Raw genomic sequence first — 19700 nt, 5'->3', positions numbered from 1 at the left:
TGTCCAAGTTCCATTGGTCAGAATATTGGATCTTATCCTAGGAAGGGGTGTCCTACTTGTCGGTTGAGTTGTTTTGTTTAGATTTGCCTTCTTTTTCAAGTGAATATACAAAAATTCGCTTCATTTGGATTATTATACACACAGTGCCTTTGACATGTAAGAGCAATGTAGGAAGAAAAACCTTGGTGTTTTCATTGAATCATACAAATATGAGATGAATGATCAACTAGTTCCAGCCCCAGCAATTGTTACTCAATCAATTTTTACCCCATAGTTGTATATTTGTGACACAATTTTCCCTAATTAAGGAGTAGTGGTTGGAAGTTGGGATGTTTTACACCATCATGTGGTCCAACCGATCAGGTCAACATGGACCGTGATGTGGGAAGTGTATTCACGGGGCGCGTCCAATGTGCTATCTGGAGGCTGTTTTGGTGTAGTACAGGACTGTTGGCGGGCTATCCGATGTGTTCGGGGACACTCGGCTAGGTTCTCCATCTCGCACCGTAGATTTGGCATTGTGCTCGGTGCTGCCATCATATCCATTCCTCTTGCTACCAAGTTCACACTCTGTTTGGTGTCTGAGTGAAACAGAGCTACCAAGTTCACACTCTGTTTGGTGTCTGTATGAAACAGAGCATGCAATGATGAGGCGTGACATTGCTGCGGGTATTCCATCGTTGGGTAAAATGGAACTCTAGGTGCAACTATAATAACATCTTATCAAGCCTGCATATTTTTAAGAATCGTAACTATCAATATAAAAATAAATAAATAAAATCATTTTGGGCGTTCTTTGTTATGAGGTCTGTAAATCCAAAACCAGGTCCTTTGCTTTTTTTTTGAATAGCCAGGTCCTTTTCGTTGGCTCGAATGTTTTCTTTGCTGATGCGAAAAGATAGTAAGTTTTTTAGACAACTATTTCTGTTTCATCTTTCCTTTCCTGGTACACATATGTTTGCAAGTGGTTATTTTGTACTAAGACCAAGATGCCTTTCATTTGCTGTTCTTAAAAGAATATGCCTCACTAGCCTTTATCAACCTAGTACGGGTTTGATGTTTGTTCTGGCAGGGCAGTGCATTAGCTACTTCTCTTATAGCTACGTAATTTTGTCTTAATCAAGCTGCTGATCCATATTCAAGTCATACAAAATCAGATGAGATAATCATGCATAATAATTATAATACATCTCTGTTGATAATTATCCTAATGCACAATTAATCCGATTTACACACGAGAAAGCACAACTATAACCTTAGGCACTGATGAATCATGTCTTACGTCTTGTCCTCTAAATTCCTCTGTGTGCTCAATCATCCTCTTCCTATCAGTGTCGTGTCTCCAGTCTCCACGACCTTGCATTGGGACCCACCCAAGGCTAGAGCGGCTAGTATGCATGGCCAGGGGGCTTGCTGTACCCTCTACCGCGTGGGAGCCATATGATTTCGCTGGTGCCACCCTCCGGCCACAACCTTTATATTACGCCAAAATTCATCGAATTTTATAGGACCTTTTCCCACCATCTATTTGAGGTATTTGTGTTTCGATTTGAAATATGTGCTTGATAGCTATCTTCGGCTTGTTGACGTATGGGAGTTTACTTCAGTTCTTCGTCGATCATTGCCACACCGCTCCCTGATCAGGTTTGAGTACTCTACCCTTGTACTATGGGCATGAACATACTTAGAATGGTAAGGTAATATTTATACTACACTACCACATTTTTATGAGGGAATTTATACTACCACATTGTAGTATATGAGACGTGAGGGTAACTACCACATTGTACGTAGTATATAAGACGTGAGAGTAGGATGTATAAATGTAGATACATGAGCCACTTGCAATCATTATGATCATGTGTGTAATTCTTGTGACAGATAATTTTATATCAGATAAATAATTTCATTATGATGTTGTATCTTGGTTGCCTAATTTATTTGTAGATGTACACTGGATCTCCGTTTGATCAACCTAATCACTGGCAAGTTTAGATGAAAGAACACTAAGACCACAGTGTGCATTAGATGGACTAGACCATAATTTATGAAGTATTATTGGTGACAAAAGGGGGGGAAACTTGATGGGATTTGCCTCAATAAGTGTTGACTCATCGTCCCTGTAGACATGCGGAGTAGGCAACATATGCTCATTTGTATGCCATTATGGTCGATATGCAATGCTCTATGATACTGTGACTAAACTTTTTCACAATAATGGGCAGTGAAGTAGCAATGGATAGCATGCAGACTTCAATATACGATATATTTCGCATAGTGCAGATGTTGAACGATTATAATATTGACAAAGGAAGTTCCCAATTCCACTTCCTTGCATATGGATTATGGGGATCTGACATAATGGTAACATAACTGACAATCTGCTCATGCATATTGATCACATAATCATCTCTCTTATGTCCTAATGTCAAGCTTGCAATGCATTACAAGCATACGTCAATTGGATTCTTGCACTGCTGATGAGCTCGACCTGATCAGCAAGCTCCAGCTCTGTGCTTCCACAACCAAGGTGGCCACCTGCAAATAGCACGCCACAGCAGCTTCTACATATCTTCCTTCTCAATCTTTGTTCCCACTTCTATCGCGGCAAACCTCAAGAACATACCCCAAAAAATACAGAAGGAACGGCCTCTTGCAGCGCCACAAGCACAATATTTTTCTACCAGAACTATTGTGCCTATCTAGTTTAAATTGTTTCGGAGATCAATATTAAGATTTTCTTAATGCAATTGCAACCCCATAGATTTCTAACTACAGAAACCAGCATAACGACAAACATTTGCACATGTAACGAACTAGAAAATTCAACTTTTAAGTTGTTCACGGAAATAAATAAGTATGTACAAAGTTGCAGAAAAATGACGAACCAATATAGTCAAGAGCAATAGCATGCAGCTGAATTATTAGGGAAACCAAAACGAGTGCCTTGCTCCATAGGGTTTCAAGATATTTTTCTACTACGATATACTAGTGCATTACATTTGGATCTACGTCACTACATTCTTAACGTAAAGAAAGTAAAGGGGATTATCATGAGGAAATGAAGTAAATTTAAGGAGATGACTGATAGTAATTATCTATGGACCTTTTTTTTCTTTTACTTCATTTCAAAGATTAACTCACTGTAGTGTCTCCTATTTTCTCAAATTGTAATGCACTCAGCTATTTGATGCTTTTTTCTCCAAAAATAACCAAGATATATAAGAAAACATACTAGTAATAATAAGAGAAACGATACTGAAACATGTTCCGGGATTACTACATAGTAGAGTTCAATGCTGCAGTACTCAGTAGTAATACTGAAATCAATTCGATACACTATAGGGTAGCATTGAAAGGAGCAAAATATTTCCATCATGCCAAGCTCCCATGCAGCTGGTAGTTTCTGAAATCTTGATGCTAACGCCGATTACTTGGTAGGGTCAAGGACATGGCCGGCGAAAACGATCACTCCAGACCGCTCCTCCATGATGAGGAAACTGAACGGGTGGTCGGCAACAAACGGAACCATGTCCGGCGGCAGACCACCACCACAAAACCCGCGCATGATCGAAGCGGCCTCGGTCCCTGCCTCGTCCACCTTGATGATCACCTTCTGCATGGCCTTAGTCACGAACATGGGCCTCCGCATGTCAGGCTTCTGGAACATGCCTCGCAAGTCACCCACGTCGCGAGAGAACGGCAGCGAGAGCCCCAGCCGTTGGAGGTCCTTTCCAAGGTCCCAGTCAAAGGAGATCTCAAACTTGGGCAGCGTAACCTGGACATTCTCCACCATCGTCTTGGGTAGGATGCTCTGCAGGTAGCTTGGCGCAGCAGTGATCATGTCCACCATGTTCGCGATGCCGAGTTGTTCATCGGGGAGGAAGAAAAACATGCTGAACTGAGTGTCATCAGCGTCGACAGCTGCAGCGGCGCCTGGACCGCCGCGACGCTTGAGAGGAGCTGCGTGGGCGGCATCTGCCTTGGTTTTCCATGGGCTCAGATAGGGAAGCTTGAGAACCTTGAAACCATCCAAGCAAGAGATAAACTGGGATTGAGAAGACTTGCTCATGAACTTTGCCTTGACGCAGCTGCCGTCGAGAAGGTGAAACTGGCGAGGCGACGTGTTGGCCCGGTGGAACGGATTGCGCCACAGGCCTTTGAAGTAGACCGCGGTGGCGACCACGAGGGCGGTGTCAGCGTTGATGTCGCTCGGATAAAAGAGGGAGTTGATGAGGTTGTTCGTGGCCTTTTTCACCCAGTCGTTGATGATCTCCACTGCTTCCTCCGGCTGCAGATATATATATTGGCAAATGAAATTGTATATAATACTATAATGGATCTAAGGGTATGCAGAAATTCCACACAAGATAGAATTGACGAACGAAACAAAATGGTAAGGATAGGATTTACATCATCGGCAAAGTTGACGGTGCGAGCCTGCGATTTGTAGGACTTGGTGGCAACGTCCCGGAAGGCTTTCTTGAGCCCGCCGCAAGAAGCGTCGACCCAGACACCGCCGCCGAAGAGCACGCGGGGGGCGCTCTCATCCTCCATCTGGTCGGCGAGGACGGTATCCGCCATGCGCCGCCCGAAGGCGGCCAGATCAGCCGCCGACGGCGCGCCGTGGAAGCTGAGCAGCTGGGCCTCCGTGGCACCGCGCGCCCCCGCGGTAACGAGCGCAAGCGCCGCGTGGATTGATAGAGGCGCGAATGCCATGTTCTTGCTCTTGCCGGCGAAGCCGTCCTCCGCGAGGTGCTTGGCGAGCCGGAGCGCCAGGGCCGTCTGCCCGTCACGGACTGCGTCGGCCATGATCGATAGTTGCGCTCACCATTGTGCACGATGGCGCTTGAGCGAGCGAGCCCCCCCCCCCCCCCACCCCACTATATCCGCCCGGTCATCTCCGTTGGGTTCGGGCCTTGTGGCCTCTAGTCCACCTAGTCGTAGTTGCATCTCGCTCTAGGAATGATGTGGACCATTGCAGGGACCCCCCCCCCCTCCCCGCCAAGCAATGTTCTCATATGATCAAGGTATTAAGTACTCTCCGACATTCATACAATGCTTGTTGATTTCTAACATATTTTATGTTCTGGGTATTGTTTTCATATTTTTGTGTGCATATCCTGTGTTATTCCCTTTTATTGGGTCTAATTTTGTTCCTGGACAATATGTAATATGACCATGTCAAAACGACGCGTGGAGGGACGATGTTGAAACTGACGGAGCCAGGGGTGCTCGGGGGGCTTACCGGCGACGAGCTGGTCGGGGGAAAGGAGCTCGACCGACATACGAAACGGGCTAGAGGGAGAAGGGGCCGGCGTGAGCGGCTGTGAAACGGCGAAATGAACAAGGCAAGACTCTTGGTATTTATTTGCGAGTAGAAGGGGTGCGGGTGACCAGGATAATCCTTCTCCGAGCGGGGTATGGTCGCTATGGCCATGTAGAAATGTTATTATTTTTAATGGTACTAGTTCATCTCCCTTACAAGTTATCTACTGATGTACACATTAGCTTCGAACATGGTGTGCAGTTGGAGCTTGTATCTAAGGAGGGTTTTAACCAAAATGGTGGCGGGCTGGCGGCATAGTCTATGGGTAGGACCTCGACCATCCCCAGCATAGGCATAGTTTTTGTATCATACAATTTTACTCTTGTCAGTATGTCTTTTTTACTATGCAACATTGTTTGTGTTGGTTGTGGGCATCCTAGTCATGCAGATGTCGGTTGTATACTCATTATGCTTTGCATCTTCTTGAAAATTCATTATGAGTTAATAAAATCAATATTTTTTAGCTCTCTGGAAACAGAAGAAACAAGGAAACACACATGCTATATTTTTTTTATCGACTTTCGAGCTAGCACTAGTCTTCCTTGTTGTCACTACTACTAATACGTTAGCTATGAGCATTGTGAAAGCTTCTTATTTTCTTATTTTCTCCGTTTTCTTCCCTTTTCAACTATTTCTATTTCCATTCATGTTTTATTTATTTATAAACACATGAACTCTCTTTCATAAATATTGAATATCTTTCCGATATATATATATATATATACATGTCTGAACATTTCTTATAAATCTATGAACTTCGAATATAGATTTTTTAATACATGGGTATATTTTGTTTACAAGAATGTTGCAAAAAAATGAGTTGAACTTTTTCTATATGTACATCAACATTTCAATAGGGGTATGTGAGGTGAACCTCCTGTGGTTGAATGGTTAGGAGGATAGTGGTATTCCCAGCCCATCAGAGTTCAAGTCCTATACTTGACATTGGTGCTCACATTTCCTTGAATTTATTTTAGGCCTTACGGTGATGTGCATTCAGTGGGAGGAGACGTTCCCGTCGATAATGAAGGCGTCTGTGGTGACTTCGTCAGCCTCTCGGAGGTGCTCATAGGGGTAGGGTGTGCGTGCGTGTGTTCGTAGGGATGAGTGTATGTCCCTGTATTCGAGCGACTTCAATTGTAATGTGTTAAAAAAGGGGGGTATGCGAGTATTTTCCATTTGTTTATATTAATGTATGTATGTATGTGTTAATGGACTTTGCTAATGGGCTAATTGACCTTGCCTTCACAAAAGCTATGATTAATGGACCTTGCAATGGGCTGGCCCATGCATTCAAATGTCTCAATGCTCTTAAGACCGACTTTAGGCAGCTCCCCAAATGTATCATTATTGTACTCTCTACTACCAAATTACGGAACCGGTGCATATTTTGAGCCCACGCCTAGGCATTTCACAAAGCCCATTTTTGCATATGGGTATTTGGTTAACGACGCCGTGAGCAGAGTGATCATGCGGAATCGTGGCAGGCATGATTGGCACTGTTTGCTTAGTGTACCTTCGTTAGCTGGATCGATGCACCTTCCGTGCTCAATCTAGTTTGTATATCCTAGTCTTAATTAGTATTCCCTCCATTTTTATTTACTCTACATATTAGATTTTATTTTGATCACTGGAGATGATCAGAAGTAAATTACTTTTGTTAAGAAAAAGTTGAGTGAGCAATTCAAGATGTCAGATTGATTTTCTCTCAGTTATTTTATGGGAATTGAGATTGATCAAACTAATGATGGTTACTATCTCTCTCAACATCGCTATGCACTCATGTTGGGGTGGGCTTACGACTTATATGCTTTCAATAGTTATCCTCCCCACACTTGGCTACCCAGTGTTCACCGTAGGACTAAAGTCAAACTTCTTAAAAATCTATATTATGTGAAGGTATATTCAATAGTGAATCTAATGGTATTGATTTGTTATTGTATATGTTAATATTTTTATTTATAAACTTTATCAAAGTTTCCAAAGCTTGAGTTTGACCAAAGCTAATACGCGGACTAAATAAAAACGGAGGGAGTACTGCCTACCTGCAACACTAGAGACTGGATTATATTACAACCTCCCAGGGTCTCGAACTTGGACAAATCATGTGCTTAGATCAAAGAACTTGATACATAATCCTGGAGTTAGTAGTAGATCAAGTGCACCTCTTTTGTTGCATTGCAGTGGGTTGATTTTGATGAAACACGAGGTCTTACTGCAAATGTTCCAGATTAATTGTATGGTCTATGGGTTTATTGTGAAGAAATACCTCTTTTTTTGGCAAATGCGACAGCAACTCATCTTCCAGGCAAATCGTATCCCTCAATTTTCTATCCAGCGGTCCAAAATCAAGGGGAGCAATGGGTGCACTGATTGCCCCATTTCAACGGATACGTTCTCATCCTTTTTTTTAGTAACCGATACGTTCTTATCCAGTGGTGCCCTTATTACTCTCAGGTCGAACTACGAAATCCGTTGATCTTCTGAGCCCATGTCGGCATTTCACCAAGCCCATTTTTGTCCATGTCCATGATGACACATCTCATGCCGCATGCGTGCTGTTTTTCTCTCTTATCGAATGCAGATGGTTTTGTAGCTTGTTTGGTCAAGGCGCCATGACCAGAGTGAGCACGTGTAATCGTCTCGGAGTTGTTTGCTTAACTTAACTTAACTAGCAGGATCGATGCAGCTAGCCAGGTACCGTCGGTGCTCGATCTAGTGATATATATAATCATCATCTGTACTGGCCAGTTTTTAAAAAAAATCATCTGTACTGGCTACCTGCAAAGTTGGAGAGTTACATGCAACCATGCACGTGATGCACGGGTACTTACATGCCGTAGCTTCCCAGTTACTGCGCGATCATGCTCAATCTATTATTCCACCTAACTCCGGTTAAGTATCTCAACTCTGGTTAAGTAGACCCGGCTACTTCTGTTATAAAATGGCAGCATCTTGGACGTGAGGATGCCACACTCCCACTCACAAACTCACAAGCTACTACTCACAGTGCACAGCACAAGCTAACTAAGGTAGCATCATGGCGGTGTTGAGCAGGGCAGCGATGGTGCTGACCATGATGGGCCTCGCTGCCACTTCAGCCCTTTCACAGCCGTCGTTGATCTCCATGACCACCGACGTGCCCCTTCCCGACGGCCTGTCTTACGACTTCCACGCCTTGTCCTGCAGCAACCTACAGAACATGGTGCGCGACGCCGTGCAGGGAGCGATGGCAAGGGATGCCGGCGTCGTCCCCGGCCTCCTCCGCCTCTTCTTCCATGACTGCTTCCCTCAGGTGCGTACATTTACCAACACTATTAATGCACTTCATTTCAAAAGTATCATTATCATCATTAGTACTGGCTGAACTTATCGCGTGCATCGTGGGGGTGTAGGGTTGTGACGCATCGATCCTGCTGACGGGAGGCAACAGTGAGCAGAACATGCCTCAGAACGGTGGGCTTCGGAGGAGCGTGCTCGACCTCATCGAGGGCATCCGCGCAACCGTGCACCGCGCATGTGGGCCCACCGTGTCATGCGCCGACATCACCAGCCTCGCCACCAAGGAGGCCGTCATGCAGTCCAGGCTGCCGGGTTATGACGTGCCGCTTGGCCGCCGAGACAGCCTCGCGCCTGCTACGGCCCAACAAGTCGGGATCCTGCCCGGACCCGACTTCAACGTCGAGCGGCTCGTGAGAACCTTCGCCGATCGCGGGTTTGACAAGATGGACCTCGTGGCGCTCTCTGGTGCGCACACCGTCGGCAAGGCCAGCTGCGGCAGCTTCAGGAACCGCGCTGGGGAGAACGCCGACTTCGTCCGCGTGCTCCAGCAAGTTTGCGCCAGAAACCCTGGCCACTTGCAGGACCTCGACGTGACCACCCCCAACACGTTCGACAATAGGTACTACAACAATCTTCAGGTGGGGAGGGGAGTGCTCAACTCCGACATGGCGCTCACCCAGGACGGCGAGACCAGGAACTGGGTCAACAACTTCGCCGGGAACCAGGGGTGGTTCTTTAGCCAGTTCAGCACCTCCATGAGGAAGCTGGCGCATTTGCCAGGAGGAAACATCGGCGAGATCCGCAACAACTGCTTCAGGCGCAATGGGAATGGAGAGTCTGTCGTCCTCGCCGCTGAGATTTTTGCGGCCTTTGCTTGACAGATCAGATTGATCATACCGTTAGCGCCGTCGACTGCATGTATGATCAACGGCATGTCATGCCATGCATGTAATAAGAGCTTGCTACATAGCTTATGTTTTGCTTGATTGCAAGTAGCGTATGGCCACGTAGCATAGAGCCACTAGGCAGGCCCCCTGTATCGTTTCAGTTCACAAACTATCTTAATTTCCTTACTTTAGCTTTCATTATCCTTTGTGTCATGGAAAGTTAATTACTGTCAGCGTGCTCGATCCATTACCGATATCTTTGCTCCCTGGGCCCACGAACTTTAATTACTTCAACAACTCCGGTTAATTGCCTCCAACTCTGGTTAACTAGAGCCAGCTGCCTCTGTTATAAAATGGCAGCATCTTGGACGTGAGGAAGCCACACCCCCATTCACAAGCTACCGACAGTGCACATCACAAGCTAAGGTAGCATCATGGCGGCGTTGAGAAAGGCAGCGTACTGACCTAACGTAGCATTTTCCAGCAAAGGCAATTTGCCATGGCTCGGAAGGTGAATTTGCAAAATAAATGTAAAAAATGCCACCTAAATGAAGCTGGCCGAACTATTTTGATAATGCAAATGAAAATTTCCAGAAAATTTGCCATTCGAGTTGATTGAACTATTTTACGGTTTGCCCACAATGGCAATTTTTTTAACATTCTAATTTGTAAAAGAAAAAGCATGGCAAGAATATTCTAGCAACATCTCTGATAACACCCACATGGCAATATTATAGAATTGCCATGGCAAATATTTATGTTCAGAAATTGACATGGCAAAAATTACCACTGAAAAATAAGAATGAACAATATAGAAAAAAATATGAACAAAAAATTGCCCTGGCAGATTCAAATTAAAAATTTCCATGCTATTTTAATTTAAATTTCCATGTTGCATGAGAGATTTGCCGTTTATGTAAGATAACACAAATTATGTACAAAATTTCCATGGCAGATGTATATTAAAATTTGTGATGGTGTTTTAAATAAAATTGGCATGCTTTGTATGGAAATTGCCACGGAAAGATAGAGTAAACAATACGAACACAAATTATAAACAAAATTACCTAGGAAAATTAATATCAAAATTTGCCATTTTTTGTGTGAGAAATTTGGCATGTATGTAAAAAACACAAAAAAGAAGAAGAAAATTGTCATGGCATATGAAAATTAAAATTTGCCATGGTGTTTTTCTATAATTCTCATGCTTTGTATAAGAACCATGGCATATGCAAATTAAAATTTTCCATGGTGTTTTAGCTATAGTTGCCATGGTGTTTTGCCGTGTATGTAAAAAACAAAAATTTGAACCAAATTGCAAGGCAAATGGCAAGATTGGAATAGTGCATGCAAAATGAAATTACAACCCTATGTAGATTATGCCAAAATGATCCTATCCCTCAATCTGATGGTGTTAGCATGGTAACTGTTTGTAGTGGAAAAATATGTACAAGAATGTATTTGTATAATGGGAAAGCGTATGTATGACGCCAAAAGATGACTGCCCACTATGATGGGAATTTTTGTTTTGCATGGATAAATTGAGGAAAAAATCGTGGTATTGGAAAAAAGAAGGGCTAAATTGCCAAGGCAAAATGAGCGGAAAAAAACTATGCACAACATACCTATGTTGGTAAAAACTTAATCATCTTCTTGGCTTGCGCCTAGATGTAGTATTCAAACCCCTCGGTCTTCTCTTCCTCTTTCGTGTCATTGCATTTGACGCATACCTCCTCCTTCTTCGTCATGATATCCTCGAACCTCTCCATCATCTTGGCCGTCGCACCTTCTCGCTTCTCCATCTCCTCCTCCCACTTCCTCCCCCGCTCCTAGCCATCCTTTTGACGAGAGCAAGGTATTCTTTTATTGGCTCACCATCTTCATCTACACTGTCCATGGCAACGGCTTTGAATGAATTGGCAGTGACGTTGAGCCACTTAGGGCGCACATTCAAGTTCAACCAACAATGCATGAAGAGGAGTGCTTCTTCTCCGTCCTAAGGAACAATATGCAAGCACGAACGACCTAGAATGAATAGACATGTTTAGAAAGATGCATATCCAGCCAAATGACCAACACATTGAGCATATCTAGCCAAATGACCAACACAAGTTGCATATCCAGCCAAATGACCAACACATAGAGCATATCTGGCCAAATGAACAACACATATAGCATATCCGGCAAAATGATCAACAAACAGAGCATATCCAGAAAATTACGAACACACATAGAGCAAGAAAAACTCACAATCTCTTGGAGTTCCGCGCCACTTAGCCACCGAATTTGCAATTGTTTGTAAAAGCTGCAATACTTGCCCGTGGCCACTTGAATGGTGTACCATCAATTAGTGAGTGACTTCAAGTTTCTCTCACGGATCACTTACTTGCAGTAGGGATCATAGTGCTTTTACTCACTGAGCCAAGCATGTACACTTGTCCAAAAGGTTCCACCCCTTTGCTTTGTGCCATGAATCGGATCAATGCTTGTGGAAAACCTTGCATTAACCAATAATTCATCCTCCTTTAAGTTGAAATTCCCCACCTCTTCTTCTTTGGGCCCACACCCGTCGCCGAGATGTCAGTTGGATCACCGTACGTCTGGTCACCGTCTAGTTGTTGGGTGTGCATTCACTGGATGTGCTTCCCCTGGATGTCTGGGTCCAGCCGAGAGTCCTCTAATTGCACGTCTTCATGGACACCGCAGTCATGGATGTTCATCAATGCCTCCTCCACATCCACCACCGCGATTGTCTGAGACATTCCAAGAAATAGAGATCGGGTACCAAAGGGTGTGGGCCCGTGAGTACAACTGAGGCTCCACGAAGGTGTAGTCCCCGTTAAGATTGGCGTTGAACGACACTTGCTGGCCGGTGGTGATGGTGGATGCAGACTGCTGCTGCGGGCCGAGTTGTAGGGTAGCGCAGCTGCGCCGGCCCGGGAGTTGGCGATTGCATGACCGGGGACTGCCGGTTCACACGCTTTTGCGGAGGAGGTATTGGGTGACCACCCCCCGCCCAAGTGTCCTCCCTCTTCTTTTGTTTGTGGTGGCGGGTGTTGCATGTCACCATGTCCACTGGCGGGCGGCTACCACCAATGGGTCCTCCGGCTTCGGCTTGATGACGACCGTCTCGATTGGCTCCATCGCAACGGCTGACAGCGAAGCGGGAGAAAAGGACACGCTTTCGCGCGGAAAAGTGGTGGAAATGTCCAAATGTGCGGGCTCCTACTCGGTTTTGGCTGGACCTGGGGTGTCGGACGCCTACGTGGCGGCTATCCGGACGCCCGGAAACCTTCCCAGGTTTGATTCTGGCTTGCGAGAATTTGAACACGCTGACCGATCCACCGACGTTTGATGCACGACGCTGGACAACGCAACCTATTCTTACCGTGCTGTCCAGATGTCTATGTCCGGTTTGATGCACGGTGTTTTCTTTCGATAAAGGACATTTCGTTGAATTGATTTATCAAGGTGATACAACCGCATCTAAAGAATGCCTGGCCTCTGCATAACGTGATGCACACAGCCAACAAGTCCATACGACCAAAAAGTAAAAATAGTTTTGCAGCAAAATTAAATCAATCCAGCCTAGGGTGGGGAAGATCCTATACGGAGATTACACCGCCATCCTTGGAGGGAGAAAACCTCCCTGGTCGTACGCTCCAGCCGTGTAGACGCCATCATAAAAATGTCTCTGTCCTCCGACTTCTGCAAGATAGACCAAGTATGGAGCCATCGCGTACATGCATGAATAACCTGCAAAGGAGAAAAAAACACATTTATTTTTAAAACCAAATCATTTCTGGTTAGCCACATTACCCAGCATAAGGCAGCCGCCTGCACAAGAATATGTGCAGAAAATTGTTGCACGGCGTTGAAGTTGCCCTTACACCTTAAAATAAAATATCGTATGTGCAAATATCTGTGCTTAGAAAAATATCTGAGCTTAGATCCAATATAAGTGGTACCTTAGCCCTTTTTTTAGGGGTAAGGGGTACCTTAGCTGGGTGTACACCGATTGTCGACAGAGGCCTCGTGGGCTTACGGAATACTAGAATTAGTTGGTCATCAAGGGGCATGTGAGGGCGCATCGTCGATCGATCCGTGCACGCCGCGCGCGCATAGCTTGCCACGACGATGCGATCCATTATCGACCAATGTGTTAACAATTCTGAATGCATGTGGAATCATGCGAGAGTAGAAAACTGGCAGCAATTTTTTTTCCTTTTCTTCAAGATTAGCTTATGCATACATGATCACAAACTCACAAATACATTTCGCGATAGCTATTGTAATCTGGAACTCGGGGGTACGTGAGTCTTTTCGCCCCTATCACCATATTTTTTATTGACATAAGTGATGATCCATTGTGTTCACCAGCTAGCCTTGATCGGCATAAGCTATGTGCTTGTGCTATAAATAAACGACTCTTGGACGTGAGGAAGGCACACTCCCACTCACAGTCACACTACACAGGCAGTAGAGCAAGATAGCTAGCTCAACCTCGGTAAGGTAGGATAGGAATAGGATCAATGAAGCCCAGCAGGGCAGCAATGTTGGCCATGGTAGGCCTGGTTGCCGCAGTGCTGTCCCGGGCGGCCTTGTCCACGGCGGCGCCATCGTTGATCTCTATGCCCAACGCCGACGGCCTTTCCTATGACTTCCACGACGAGTCATGTCCAAACCTGCGGCAGATGGTGCACGACGCCGTGGAGGAAGCAATCAAGGAGGATATCGGTGTTGTCGCCGGCCTCCTCCGCGTCATGTTCCATGACTGCTTCCCACAGGTACGCAACCCTAGCTACCTTTTATTACTTGTTACCTTGTTGGCCTTGAGAGATGTTAAGTGCGCCGTAGCTTGGAGAGTGTTGTGCGGTTAAGCTGGACAGGATGCTGGTTGTATTATCAGTTTCAAGCGATTGAATTGGGGGCCTTTTTGTCGCTAAGGTAAAAAAAAGGTTGATTTCAGGAGGATGCTGATTATGTCCAGACATACGATTTTGCTAAACAGTTGAGTCTGGTGAAAAGTACAAGTTTCACTTTTCAGAGTGTATTTTTGTTGCACATTTAGAGAGTGTATTTAGACATAATAAAATCTCTGTCAACTTTGATGGACGGATCCACGGATTTATGGATATGTAACCACAAACACTATGCATGCAGGGCTGTGATGCGTCGCTTCTACTGTTTGACAAGTTCTGGAGCGAGCTGAACATGCCTCAGAACAATGGAATCAGAAGGAACGCAGTGTATCTCATTGAGAGCATTCGCATTAAGGTTCAAGACGCCTGCGGGCCCACTGTCTCCTGCACGGACATCATGAACCTCGCCACCCGCGAGGCCGTGATGCACGTCGAGGTGCCAGGCTATGAGGTGCCGCTCGGTCTACTGGATAGCCGCGCGCCCGCTCCCAGAGAGAACGTAGAGCAGCTGCCGGGCCCCGACTTCAACGCCACCCAGCTCATCGAATCCTTCCAGAGTCGCGGTTTCGACATCACCGACGTCGTGGCCCTCTCCGGTGCGCACACGATCGGGAGGTCAAGCTGCGGCAGCTTCAAGAACCGCTTTGGAGAGAACGCCGACTTTGTTCGTTGGCTCCAAGGCACCTGCGCCAGAAACCCTAACCATCTGCAGGACCTGGACGTGACCACCCCTGAGAAGTTCGACAACGTGTACTACAACAACCTGAAGGAGGGGAAGGGGGTGCTCAACTCCGACATGGCCCTCACACATGACGCCAGCACCAGCTGGCTGGTCGACGGCTTTGCGCAGGACCAAGGGTGGTTCTTTTCCCAGTTCGGCACCTCCATGAGGAAGATGGCACATTTGCCGAGTGAGTTCGGAAACAATGGTGAGATCCGCAAGTACAGCTGCTTCTGGGCCAACTTGCATGGCCCGAAGGGGCCTACTGCTGATCTCGCGGCATCAGCTTGAGATCCCATCATATGTCGTTAACGGCCTTCCATGCGTGCATGAAATAAGAGCGAGCTAGCTTAGCTAGAATTCTTGTCTGGCTTTTATATCTCCATTTCAATAAATCTATGTTTTCCTATGGACTATACTTCGGTTTGCGAAATAATGGTAATAAAAACTACGCAATATGTTTGGATCTTTTCGGTTTGGTTGTCAAGCTGTCGATGATTCTGTTGTTCCTTTATCAGAAGATAGTGCAACCAAGCTATTCCTAGCCGCATTGGAAAATATATATATGTTCGGATATACACCCTAAAAATGTAATTTCCAGCTCAACAGAGATTTCCAATCCAGCCAAAAATCCACTGCCGCCAGTGCACATCCATGCCCTTTGTCTGAAGTCGTTGTCCACCGATTGTGTATCCGGAGCAACACTGCTAATGCTGCATCGGCCTCAATACATGCTGCACCAAGATTCAGGAATAATGGTCCAGAGTACCATATATGCCGGCGAGGCGGGCCGCACACCACCGTCTCCCCGACATCACTAGGCAAACCTCCCCGCCCCCACACTGCCTCCTGGCCTTCAAGCCGCATGCTTGCCACCGCAACCACCGGAGATGGGAAAGCACTTCCTTCCCCCGCGGCCGCTAGGGATGGGGACCTAGATCCAGCGGCCATCCACCCGGGAACAGCCACAATGGCCTGCACGAGCCACCAGTCAGCCATCACGGGCATCTACACTGCAACCTTTGCACCGTAGACACAACATCCCACGAAAGCCACATGTCAGCCAGCACGGGCCTCCACACGGCAACCTTCGCACCGCATTCACGAAAGGAACAACACCACCGCGCCACCTTCCTGGAGTCAGCATGGACTTTACCGGCACACTCTCCGGCAGCGACGAAGCATAGGGGACAGGAGAGAAGGCCCTATAGGCGGCATCTAGGGTTCCCGTGCCACCAAGGAGAGCGCCCGACCTTAAGTTAATAAAGCCACAAACAGGTAACAGTACAAAGTTCAAACAGGGACATAGTAGGGTATCCACAAATTAAATACAAAGAGGCTCAAATGAGGAGAAAAATTCTAGGGGCAAAGCAAAATAAAGACTATTGTGGTGCGTAATAAGCTTCATTTATGTTGATGTAGTGCATAGTTCTAATCTTGCCCAACACCACGCTCAACGTCGCCTGTCATTTCCTTTTTCCCAAAGCCAACCAAATCTAAAGGAAACTAGATCAATGGGATGGTTCAGAATAACACCTTCAATCGCAAGCTCATAACGACAAATCCATAGTGCTCAAGAAAACGTCGCAAATGCCCTCCAAGCAATTCTATGGTTTAGGCCGTGTAAACCATGAACTACTCTAGAGTTTCCTGAAGCTCTCCCTAACACAACTCCAATAGAATTTGGCCAGAACAAGATCCACCGTAAAAGTACCTTACTGAACGCTAATGAACCAACTGAACATAGACTCCAATGTTGTAACTTGATCCCACAGTACAGATTGGCATCCAACCAAAACCACATGTAGACTTATGTTATGGAATCTGATCGAGAAGTTTTTAATCCTGACTCATATTACTAGAATTTTAATTACTAAATACAATGCATTTTCTGGATCATCACGATAGATCAAGATCGACCAAGCATGCACATGGTATGGTAGCTTAATTAATTTCCCTTCTATCCATTGTCGATCCATGTGTAAACAATGCATTGTAGTAGATCAAAGTGCTCTGGCTAGATCCAAAACACAAACAGTCACATGTGAAACACAAAACAATACATAAAGATATTTTTATTTAATCCATCCTAATATTCTCGGGATCTTAATATACTGAGTGCTCTTTTTTGTATGCTAATACTCTAGGGTATCTCATTATATGTTCTTCTGTCTATTATCGATCCATATGATCACCAGCCTTAATCAGTGTATAATTAAGGTTCCCTCTTTATAGATATGACATCATATCCTGTATGTGAGAAATGCACGTCGTGTTTTAATTGTGATCTCGATCCATCATCAATACATGTGTTAATTAACACTCAATATTACTCCCTCCGTCCTTAAAAGAGTGTACTTCCAAGTTTGTTGGAAAGTCAAACTTTTTTATGTTTGACCGTATATATACAATAATAGACCAACAATTATGTCATCAAATTAGTAGCATTAGATTCATGATAAAATATATTTCCGTCATATACCTATTTGGTTTCACAAGCATTGATATATTTTTGCACAAACTCGGTCAAATTTTGAGATAGTTTGACCCTCCAACAAAATTGGAAGTACACTTTTTCAAAAACGGAGGGAGTACATGCATGTAAAGGTCTCGAAACCAGTAGCTAGATCCAAACTTGGTCAATCGTCTCTGGAACACAAAACTAGGACATGAAGAATAGTTATTTTTATCCATCCTTATCGTAGTATGTCAATATAATATGGTATAATGAGTGTCCTACTATACTAATGGTATTTCAAGATTTTTTGCTTCTCTCCATTATGGATTCATGTGCTCACCCTCTCTCCAGCCCGGATAAGGATCACTTAATAACACCACCCACTGGAGACGTGAGGAAGGCACACGCACTCGCTCAGACACTCAATACTACGGTAATAGAGCAAGCTACTGACTTAGATTGGATAGTTGGCGTGGAGAATTCACATCAGAATTGTTCAGTGCATTCATATTCGCTTTCATATATGCACATACAAACTTGATCAAACTTAATTGCATAGTCATGCATCAACTCGATCAAAACCAACACAGGTCAACAAGTCCATTTTTTTTTGCGGGGGACAAGTCATTATGTTGCTAGAGCCTTTTGCTGATTGAGCAAGGTAGGATGCTAGAGCCCATTGCCGATTAAGCAGCGAAAATCTTTGAGATCGGCACAATCTCAAAAGTTGATCTGTAACACGTCCTCCCACCACCTCATCACCTTCACGGACATCAAGACATCTGTAGAAGTGGGCATTAACTCATTTGTTTGGCAGATACGATTCCTTAGGTAGCAGGTGTACGTACCTTGCCTGGTTTTTGGTTGACACATAGTCGACAAGCCACATGTAGAGTTATGGAATCCTAGATTAACTTAATCACGAGGCATCCAGGCTTGCACGCCGTGTGTAGCTCGACTCCATCAATCCATGTGATAAAAATTCATACGTGGCAACCACGCGCTCACGCAAGACAAGAGCGCGAAACTGGAAGAGAAAACTTCTTTTATTCATAATCATTATCTTCAGCTCACGAACATAAAAGAGTATATAATGTCATTAGGGATTGTTGTATTTTCAGGACGTCACCAGTCTCCAAATTGATTAGCGCCCAAACGAGGTAGCTAGATCCAAACTTTGCCAATCTCGGCCGTGGCCAAACCAGCTATAGAGCTAGGTAGCTGAGATGAACTAAATCGTGGGCTCTTACTAATACACACAATTCAACACTCTGTGTAGACTAGAGACATACGCAGGTACAATAACCAGCTTAGATGATAAATCGAGCTTCAGACATTTTCGATGAAGGGCCAAATTACCAGGATCAAATGCATGCGCCATAGCTTAATTACCTCTTGACTCAGGGATGCATGTGCCATAGCTTTTCGATGAAGGGCATTTTTATTGATTCAAAATATAGCATCAAGTAGATACAAAGCATGATGAGCATCACCCGGCCTCTGCATGTGCCATAACTGAACAAATGGATCCATTGTTGATCCATCTGTTACCAATTCTAGTTCGAGACCTAGCAAATTCCATGTGGATCACGGAACTGATAGAGCTAGGAAGATGCTCTTTATTTTGCAAGTAATGCAAAGTCAACTAAAACTCTTGGTTTTTTTTTGGTATTTTTGGAATGCAAATATCCTTAAATTGTCACCATCTAAGTAATGCAAATGACTGCGGGACATGCGCTACCATATGGAGTAAAGCTCTCGGGGAATTTGGTCTTGTTCTTTTATCTTACTCCATTATTGATTGATGTCTTATTTCACACAAGATATTTTCCTTTAGTTGTTGCAGAGAGAATTGCTTGTACATCGTTTCTTGTACATTGACAAATTAGGGTCACCAAACGAAATATGTTACTTACTGCAAACCTCCGTACTTTGGACCTAACAAGTTTATGAGTGGGAAACATTGGCATCGGATGGGGGAAGGGAATCATCGTGAAACGAAAAGGCGAGGAATAAACTACAATTCGGGTTAGGAAGAAAGGTGCCTTCGGAGAAAGAAGTGAGAAGAGAACGGTTCCACCAAAGGATATGATCAAGTAAG

General features: G+C 44.9%; 3 protein-coding genes across 3 annotated transcripts; 2 read left to right on the top strand and 1 right to left on the bottom strand.

The window, feature by feature from the left end:
- Positions 1-3430: 3430 nt before the first annotated feature.
- Positions 3431-4812, bottom strand: LOC123050795 (serpin-ZXA-like). The gene is made up of 2 exons (XM_044473527.1): positions 4414-4812; positions 3431-4291 (listed from the first exon to the last, which is right to left on the bottom strand). The coding sequence occupies exons 1-2, from the start codon at positions 4810-4812 to the stop codon at positions 3431-3433; spliced, it is 1260 nt and encodes a 419-aa protein (XP_044329462.1).
- A 3500-nt stretch (positions 4813-8312) lies between these two features.
- On the top strand, positions 8313-9696 carry LOC123050794 (peroxidase 2). Its single transcript, XM_044473526.1, has 2 exons — positions 8313-8624; positions 8725-9696. The coding sequence occupies exons 1-2, from the start codon at positions 8370-8372 to the stop codon at positions 9487-9489; spliced, it is 1020 nt and encodes a 339-aa protein (XP_044329461.1). The 5' UTR covers positions 8313-8369; the 3' UTR covers positions 9490-9696.
- A 4264-nt stretch (positions 9697-13960) lies between these two features.
- On the top strand, positions 13961-15613 carry LOC123050792 (peroxidase P7). The gene is made up of 2 exons (XM_044473525.1): positions 13961-14285; positions 14662-15613. Exons 1-2 carry the CDS (start codon positions 14031-14033, stop codon positions 15430-15432), a joined length of 1026 nt encoding a protein of 341 aa, XP_044329460.1. The 5' UTR covers positions 13961-14030; the 3' UTR covers positions 15433-15613.
- The last annotated feature ends 4087 nt before the right edge of the window (positions 15614-19700 follow it).

The sequence above is a fragment of the Triticum aestivum genome, chromosome 2D (genome assembly GCF_018294505.1).
Source record: "Triticum aestivum cultivar Chinese Spring chromosome 2D, IWGSC CS RefSeq v2.1, whole genome shotgun sequence".
NCBI classification, from domain to species: domain Eukaryota; kingdom Viridiplantae; phylum Streptophyta; class Magnoliopsida; order Poales; family Poaceae; genus Triticum; species Triticum aestivum.
This window is presented reverse-complemented; position numbering and strand designations above follow the sequence as displayed.